Genomic DNA, 9,592 nt, shown 5'->3' with positions numbered 1-9,592 from the left:
GACTGACAGTTGTGCACTTATACAACAAACTGATCACAGATCAGATAATCTTGGACTAAGCAATGCACTCCATGCAGACTCCACAGTAAAAGTGCACCAGAACACACACACACACACACACACACACACACACACGTTTCTCAAGAGAACACCAGACAGACAGCCATCATGGCTGAGATCATGCATAGATTACCAAATACATCATGGCGAAAGAACTGCATGTTACAAATCACACGCTGCATTTTAGGCCAAGGTACCAGAAACAGTTTGTTACCTGAAACTGACAGCTCTCTACACTCTGTTTCAGCGTATGACTGCCATCGCCAACCAACCAACCAACCAAATAAATAAATAAATAAATAAACTCACTAAATTACAAAATACATAATTGCCTGACTTTAACTTTCAACGCAGCAACTTTGTCGTCTTACTGTCTTGTGCTCTTTGTTGAGGTATGGGGAAATAAAAAAAAAGATCAAAGTCCTTCTTACACCATGTGGTGCATAGGGCGGCACCGATCTCCATTTCCGTAGCCCTGGTACGGGGAAATGATCCATGCTTTTAAAATGCTCTTTTTTTCTGAGTGATGTATGATTATTCCTTAGACAACATGTTCATGCAAAAGTACAAAGTTATATACTTTAGAACAGAGATTAATGTCTAATTATAAGGTAAGTAAAAATCTATAAATTTGGTTTCACCTGGAAAGACTGACAAGGCCCTGATGAGAACAGATACATCAGCTTGGGGTCTGGCAAATAAAGAGTGAGATACATGACAGCAGCATTCATTACAAGACACACTTGCTTTCTCTCACTTACTTAGAGGCACACACATAGAGCTGTGTATTTTATAAGCAAAACAGAGAGGAGAAAAGTAAGTAACCCTTGTGTTCTGTTGGCCAAATAGCAACACGTACTACTGAAACATATACAGTAGTAGTACAGGCAGCTGATACGTGATAATACTGATGATAATATTTTAAATGACTAGCCTTGGATACATCTATGTTTTATGGGAATAGTAAACACAGACAAAAACACATACCTGGGGATGTTCTTATCATCAAGCATGTGGAATCATTTCATTTCATTTTCGACATCGCTTATCCACTGTGGGTTGCGGAGAGGCTGGAGCCAATTCCAGCTGACATCAGGCGAGAGGCGGGGTACATCCCGGACAGGGCGCCAATTCATCACAGGGCCAACACAAAGAAAGAGACAGCTATTCACACTCTGATACACACCTATGGGCAATTTAGAGAAGTTAATTGAACTAATCTGCATGTCTTTGGACTGTGGGGGAAACCGGAGCACCCACAGGAAACCCACACAGGCACAAGGAGAACATGCAAACTCTACACAGAAATGCCCAGAACCTTCTTGCTGTGAGGCGACAGTGCTAACCACTGCACCACTGTGCTGCCCATGTGTAATCATTTATGAGGGTAAATAATCCATGAAGGTAATATATTGTAGCGTGAATAAACCTATTTGTTTTCTTTTTGTACAAAGCAGTTGGTATAGGTGGCAACTGACATCCATCCATCCATCCATCCATCCATCCATCCATCCATCCATCCATCCATCCATCCATCCATCCATCCATCCATCCATTATTCATAACCACTTATCCTGTGCAGGCTCACAGGCAATGTGGAACCTATTCCAGCTGACTATGGGCGAGAGGTGGGGTACACCCTGGACAAATTTCCAAATCATCACAGGGCTGACACATAGAGACAAACAACAATTCACACTCATATTCACACCTACAGTCAATTTAGAGCCAACAATTAACCTAACCTGCATGTCTTTGGACTGTGGGGGAAACCCGAGCACCTGGAGGAAACCCACGCAGACACGGGGAGAACATGCAAACTCAACACAGAAAGGCCCTCGCCGGCCACGGGGCTCGAACTTACTGTGAGGCGACCGTGCTAACCACTACACCCCCATGCTGCCCTGGCAATTGACATTTTACTACTTTTATATTTCACTACTAATGTAATCTATTTTTTCTCTGAACAAAAAGACCTGAATATAAAGTAATATAAATATGAAGGGTAGCATAGCAGATGCAACAAAAGTAAAGATGTCATTTTTCATGTTAAATACAGAAAATGAACCAATAACATAAGGTTTCATCTTTAAAACAAAATTTTTTTTGTATAGTTCCACTTTAGTAAAAAAAAAAAGTATATATATATATATATATATATATATATCAGAGTCCCTTCCCACACCATGTGGCAGCACTGATCTCTGTTTCCATAGCCCTCGGCCTCTCGCCTATTACATAGCTAGGGTTACAGTGGGGAGCTAGTCCTCTGGTAACTGTGAGAGTTTGACTACCCACTCACATCTGTATTGCAGCGTGCCTTGCCAGACAGCAGTAGGTACCATTTTTATGATGGTCTTTGGCATGACCCAACCGTTAACAGAACTCACAATCTCCTGATCGAGAGGCAGACACACTAACCATTAGGCCAACTTACAGTATGCTTGTATGTATAATGGGTTATTTGGCATGAACAGAACACAAGGGCTTTATATTAAATTCTGAAATGTCACATTCCAGTAGCTGGCATGACATAAAAAAGAAAGCTTTTTCAAATTGGTGCGTTTATAATACAACAAACCAAATGCTATCACTTCCTAGTGCTACGTATAAACGTCTTAAACATGTTACTTTCAGTTGTACATTTGCCTATGCCTTCTACACAGATCTGCTGTGAGTGAGTGAAGCTTGTTCTTGTCTTCTAATTATAACCAAAACCTATTTAAAAAAAAAATCTTTTAATCTAATCTACCCTTTTTTCTGAGGGCCCAAGCCTGTGGGGATGCACATAGATGAATGAGTCCTGTACCACTTATAAGCATACAAACCACACCTTGAGCAAAAACATTCTGAATCACCATTCAGCACACAGCAAAACACAGTCCCAGTCAGCCCACAACCAGAAAAATGCCATCAGGCATCTGCTTATTAGCATACACAGAACACATCCTGCTGCAAGACCAAGAACATAATAAAAACAATGAGTAATTTCAAATAAATCTACAAAACACTGAAGAATAAAAGTAACACAAACATTTTTTTTTTGTGGATTTTAGACTGTTGAATCTGCATGCTATGTCAGGTTGGTACGTGATGTTTATATCAATTTGCTGTATTTTTGCATAAACTGGTATCCACATTACCTGAAAAGTCACTTTTCTATGAAGAGCAATTTGTAAATTGTAATGAGCGGCAAAAAAGGAAAAAGCCAGGCCTTGTTCTTTGAACAACCAAGCATTAACACAAAGGCCAAACTGCACAGAGATTTAGATAATGTGTAGCTGATAGCGGTTTGTTAGCTGCCCGAGAAAAAGAGAAAAATAGTGAGAGAAAAAGGAGCTATGGAGTGTGACAAAGGTGTGGACATTGAGGACAAACTCCAAAGCCCTTCTTCTGCATAGTAAACAATACAATTGCATCCTGTTCCCTTTTGAAAAACAAGACATAGTTCAGAAAAGAGCAAAGAAGCCAGCAGAGGCAAAACACTGAAGGAGTGGTAGAAGAGAGGATAAAAGTAAAATCTCATCCAGGACTCTGATATTCAGCCAGAAAAAAAATTCAGAGACCAGAGAAGATGATGGGAAGGCCTCAGGCAAGAGTCTTGGAAGAAGCTCTTTGGTGCAGAGCAGGGCTGTCCACTCAAGAGCGACTGTTCTTCAAAGAACTTCAGCCTCACTATTTGATTCACCAGCAAAGAAAACCAGCAATCAAAGTGGGTAGCATGTGTTGAGGGTTTGGTCAGTAAAGCTTAGCTATCCAAAGCTGCGGCATGGACATGCATGCATGAATAAATGCAAATAATTTGCAGTTCCTGCACGGTCGTCCTCTGTGTCTGTACTCGTATCTGCTCCCGCATTGATTATTTATTTATTGGTGTGTGCATGGATGTGCATATGATACGTCCATCTGCTGGGCACAGCTAAGGCCACTCGTGGTGATAACGCTTGCCATTTTTCTTCCTCTCCTTCTGCAGGTGCTCCAATTCTGCTTCATACATCATTTCCTGCATGAGGTACTTCTCCCTGCGCATACGTTCACACAGGTCTTTAGGCATGTCCGGGATCAGATGAGCAATGAAGGTCTTAATGCCAAACACCAGGTGCTGAGGACAACAAGAACATGTTTGCATATAGACACGGGCAGGTATTTGAAATACAAAGTACTATTTTTCATTTGTGTTTCACCCACCTCAAAGACGATGATGAAGGCCAGTCTGGCAGCGAGCACATGCCAGAACTGCAGGGTGAACTCATAGGGCTGTGAGCTCCATGGGGGAGCTCTGTAGTCCCGATACCTTCAGAGAGGAACAGAAAGCTCAGGACATTTACTCACAGCTACACACATAGACTTATTCAAGTCTTTCATTTTCACACTCTTCTTTGTACCTGCAGTATCGTGTTCCATATTGACTTCCGTTCTTTGGGTCTCCCATGTCAAACACAGAGAGACTACTGTTCATATATCCTCTCAGGCATCTGCACACACACACAGACACAATAACTGGAGTTTGTAACAATTTCAGAAGACCACTCTTTGATGATGTTGGACCGTCCTCACACTATCCTCCTCTCAAGAATAATCCCTGTTTAATCATTCAAAAATCTTTCCTTTACTTACAAAATATGTTATATGCAAAAACAAACTAAAGGTATATCCTTACTGGTCATGCTGGTAGCCCTTGTCCACACAGGGTCCATATTTGAAGGCATAGACAAATCGAGGAATGTAGTCAGATGTGATGGCAATGACAAATGCGTTGGTAATGACAGCCACCACACCAATGCCTTCCAGGATACCATGCCAAATTCCTGAGCAGAGAGGAAGCAGTGGTCAAATTATACGGCTATATGTAGAAAAAAAGTATAAAACTGAGCAAAAAAAAAACCCAAACCAAAAAAAAAAACCTTTAAAATAAAAGTTAGTGAACAATTAGTATATATAATGAATACAATGAATGATAATGAGCTTAAACTTTTTTCAGTTTTTTTTCCAAACATAAATTGTAGTGTATATTTAACAGTTATTCCACGAAACTGAGTCGTATGTGAGCTGATAGCCGATGAGGTGCATAGTGCAGAGTTGGCTATAAGCCATGTACGACAAGATTGAGTGGAATAACTTTTATTCTATCCACATTCACTGGATTTTCAGAATCGGAGCATTCTTATTTTTATTTTTTGCAAATTCGATAAATAAAAACTAGGGGTGGGACATTAACGCGTTAATTAAGATTAATTAATTTCATACAAATTAATTCGTTAAAAATATTAACGCATTTTATCGCAGTTTGCATGCCAAACAACCCGTAACCGTTGTTAGTGCACCGTGTTATGGTGCGACAAATATACTGACGCACACAGTTCCAGTTACAGCAATGGAGCTTGAAAGCGCGCCGGGTCTGCTGGACGGTAAATTTATATTCAAAAAACGACCCGATGGAACTGTTGATAAAACCACAGTTTATTACAAACTGTGCAGAAAGGAGTTTGCTTATCACAGAAGCTCGTCAACTTTACGGTACCATTTAAATGCCAAGCACGTCACTGCGATTACTGAAACAACTGCAGCTCGAGATAGCAGTTCTGGTCAGCAGTGCAAACTTGAAGAAATGGCTGGATTCCAGAAGAAAATGAGCAGGGCAACGTCGGAAAATTTAACGAATACGCTGGCCAAGTGGATTGCCCTGGACTGCAGACCGCTATCGGTGGTAGAAGACAAGGGTCTACGAGCTGTATTGCAGATTGCGGCGTGTGATCCAGAAGGTAACAACTAAAATGGTTAGTAAAATGGCACTGAAACTTTAGTCTCTTCAATTTTGGACAGGGACCATACCTTTGTTTACTATTTTGAAATGAAATGCAATTTGTTTTTTCCAAGACACTTTTTAAAGCCACTTAAACCTTAGTCTCTTCAATTTTGGACAGGGACCTTACCTTTGTTTACTATTGCAAAATGAAATGCAATTTATTGTTTACAGCCATTAAATGTATGTCATTAAATGTCATTTCGCCAGAATGTAAACAAACTGGCGAAATGACAGTAGCAATTTGTGAAAAATGCAATAATAATAATTCTTGAAAAATATTTTTTTAAAAAGATACGTTCTTACCATAAAATACTTTTATTCCATATTCTGTTGCTTTTTTTTGGTATTTTTGGGGAGTTTTGTTTTCGAGTAGAGTTTTTATTTCGTCCTTGGTTGGTTCAGCAACGTGCTCCGCCATTTTGTTTTTCTCTACTCACGGTATATGAGCTGATAGCCTAGTAGTAGACTAGCCAATCAGAGCGCGCAATTGCTCATATCCAGTGAATGTGGATAGAATAATTGTATACAGACAACAATAAAATCAAGCAAACTGAGCTGTTCTGATGCTGTAGTTGCAAGCTTGACTGGGAGGCTGAACAGACTGACCAATATCAGTCGCTCTGGCTGGCATGGGTCTCCTCCACTGTGTCACAAATTTGTATGCATCCAGTCTGATCTCAATGATGTTGTTGAGCAGAGCCAGCAGAGGAGCCAGAGGAAATGCCGCCACAAAGATGGTCGTAAAACCAAACTGGAGCACTGCACAGAGGTGCCATGTCACTGTAGTAGTACTGTCTGATCACTGGGCCTCATTTATCATTTGCTATGAACACATTTATTTGTAAATGGTTCATCAGAACATTTCCACAATAAATTTTGTATTCATGAAAATCCTGTTTGTTCAGAAAATTTGTATCCTATGAGAACTCCTGAGTTAATATAAATATACAACAAAGGAGACTCACTAATGTAAACCTACTGTACAATTTTGTGAAACAGGCGTTTCATATTAATATTAATTAAAGTAATAATAAATATGTGGAAAAGAATAATTAATAAAAGCATGTTAGAGCCAGCACAAGTGACTGATAAGTGACTGATCTATGCCTCAATCTGCAATGTGCCGTGTACTCCTTAGTGTGCCACATGCCATCATCGAGCATTCTGAACACATCAGGGTTTTTTTTGTTTTAAGTACACAGGCCCTCCTGCTTTTCCAAGATGGCATTAGGGAGGGTGCATTGAGGCAAAAGAAGCCAAAATCTGCAAAAGGCTAAAGAGTGCATCAGTGTGAGAGACTTCTGGTTGACTGTTGCCAAGAAACTTAAAACAATTAAACATGGCAGTTTCCCTGTGTGAAGTGTCAGTGATCAGCTGAGTACAGTCTGGATATCGGTTTGGCCTACGAAAATGTTTACACACAAGTTTATTTAGAAATTGATAAATGAGGCCCACTGTTTTAATAATCACAACACAATGTTTCTTAAGCCTCACTCACAACCTGCCGTACGTGCTGCTACGGGCGGTCTACGGTAAAAAGTTTGGCAAAACCGTGCTTGAGACTTGCGCGACACTTGTGTGTGTTCAGCGCTGTAGAACATCGCAGACTGCCTGTGGAGACTTTTGATCTTGCACATGCAAATTCTACGGGTCTTGTGACAAATCAAGAACGCATACATTACATACGGGACCCGCACTCCTTTTGTACGCCTGAACCAAGTCAGCAGCACGGCGAGTAGGGACTTTTTGCGATGACAGTAAGATGCATGAGTGACGCACGGTCATTGTATGAGTGAGTGATGTGCCTCAGAAGTACTACACAAGTATTCCACACCAAGGGCGGCTGGTGCATAAGGGCGATTGGGCGACGCACTGCCAAAACGAAAAAAAAATGTTTTTTTTTCTTTTTTTAAAACAAACTTTCACCAGCGCTGCTCGAGGCCGTTTTAATCTGTCTCTGGGTATCATTGTCCAATCAGGGTGGTCTTGCTTCTAGAGTACCGCCCCTTTTGGGGCGATTTCAGTCACGCTGAAAATCGCCCAAGAGTTCACTGATAGAGTCCCATGTTAATATACTTTTTTTCTCCTGACTGACACTTCAATGCAATCTCTATGGGTTCCGGGGGGGCTTGCCCTAACGTGCTTACGTCACTGCGAAGCGCGGCAAAGTTGCGTTCGATCCGCTCAGTTTCTGAGGTGAGATGGATGCGGACATAGACGCCGCATTCTGCATACGTCATCCTCGCCGCCATATTGGATGTGGCAAAGTGGAGATTCTTCAACCGTCTCTGGTATAGCGTCTAGAACAGTGATTCTCAAACTGTGGTACGCGTACCACTAGTGGTACGTGGGCTCCATTCTAGTGGTACGCCAAAGAATCACTTAATTAAATATAAATAAAATTTAAAAAATAAAATAAAACGTGAAATACTATCCATAATATCCGAATGGATGAAAATATCTTATCAACCGATGACAAGAAAATGAAAGGAGATACAAATTAAGTTAATAATTTTAAAAAGTTTGCAAGTGCTTCTGGGTAGCCATACGTAGCGTACGTACGCATTCCCGCCGGTTCCGCTGACAGACGGTTATCCGCCATTGGTAGACTAGGCTGTGATGGGAAAAGGTGGAGGTGGCTTTGCTAATTATGACGAGTACGACAAAATTACTGTCGTGGCTTAAATCCGCGAATGGGAGCGTGGATCAGGGGAGAGGGAGAACTGAAGAGGACGTGTGTGAGCCGAGCGCAGATACTAACGACAGTGGCAAAACCAGCCCCAGAACTGCTAGGAAACAGCAGAAACCAGTAAGGAGGAAGTATGAGGAAAAATACATAAAATTGGGATTCATTTGGAGCGGGACAGAGGAGCTGCCCAGGCCGCAGTGTGTTGTATGCGGGGACAGTCCTTTTTTTTACTTAACATTTAAGTACAGTACAGTTATTTAACTTTTAAGTACATTTTCATTTAATGTTTAAGAACTGTCTTTTAATATTTATTTTAGTACAATGTTTATTTCACTTTTATGTGCAATTAATTTTATTTGATTCATTATTTAAGGACAGTGTTTTATTTTCCTATATTTAAACACAGTGTTACTGTTCAAAGTACTGTGTGTAATGTTACAGTGGCCAACAATATTAAATATACTTGTTAAATAAAACCTCCGCCTTGTTTTTAATGAATACTTAGGCCTACTACGCTACTGTATTTTAATGTTGGTCATTATGATGGTACTTGGAGAGCCACGTATTTTCTGAGGTGGTACTTGGTGAAAAAAGTTTGAGAACCACTGGTCTAGACAGTAGCCGAGAATAAAGATGCCTCATTCATGTGCTGCGTTTAACTGTACCAACAGGTTTACCGTCCAAACGAGATCACATGGGATTACCTTTCACAGGTGAGACTGGAAAAATACTTTTCAATACTGTTCCTTCAGTCTTCAGTTTCCCAGCTCATCTCCACCGGGTAGGTGTAGAGTTATAAGCAGTGAGAATTAGATAATACAGTGCCACACTATGATGAATGTTTTTAACCTTTCTGAATGTGAAGGAATCAGTGATGTATTTTGTTTTGGTATGATGTTAGAACCTGGCCGAACTCAGTTTGGCGGTCATTCAGCTCACTTTATTCAACGAGAGTAGGTCTGTGTGGTGACTCAATAAATAAAAGTACATTTTTATTTTCATTCACTATTTCCAGTTTTTCCACTATTTCCATCATT

The 9,592-nt window shown here is 40.6% G+C and overlaps 1 protein-coding gene across 1 annotated transcript in view; it reads right to left on the bottom strand.

Annotated features, from left to right (window-relative positions):
* Positions 1-2,236: 2,236 nt before the first annotated feature.
* The window catches only part of ano3 (anoctamin 3), a 91,671-nt gene continuing 84,315 nt past the window's right edge, over positions 2,237-9,592 (bottom strand). Inside the window, exons 22-26 of the mRNA XM_060914913.1 lie at positions 6,473-6,625; positions 4,721-4,868; positions 4,446-4,535; positions 4,249-4,354; positions 2,237-4,162 (exon numbers count right to left, since the gene is read on the bottom strand). Coding sequence (XP_060770896.1) covers positions 3,980-4,162; positions 4,249-4,354; positions 4,446-4,535; positions 4,721-4,868; positions 6,473-6,625 — 680 coding nt within the window. The 3' untranslated portion in view covers positions 2,237-3,979. The remainder of the gene's footprint in view (positions 4,163-4,248; positions 4,355-4,445; positions 4,536-4,720; positions 4,869-6,472; positions 6,626-9,592) is intronic.

Source organism: Neoarius graeffei, chromosome 2, assembly GCF_027579695.1.
Source record: "Neoarius graeffei isolate fNeoGra1 chromosome 2, fNeoGra1.pri, whole genome shotgun sequence".
In the NCBI taxonomy this organism is placed as follows: Eukaryota; Metazoa; Chordata; class Actinopteri; order Siluriformes; family Ariidae; genus Neoarius; species Neoarius graeffei.
The sequence above is the reverse complement of the archived record's forward strand: the minus strand, read 5'-3'. Positions and strand labels throughout refer to the sequence as shown.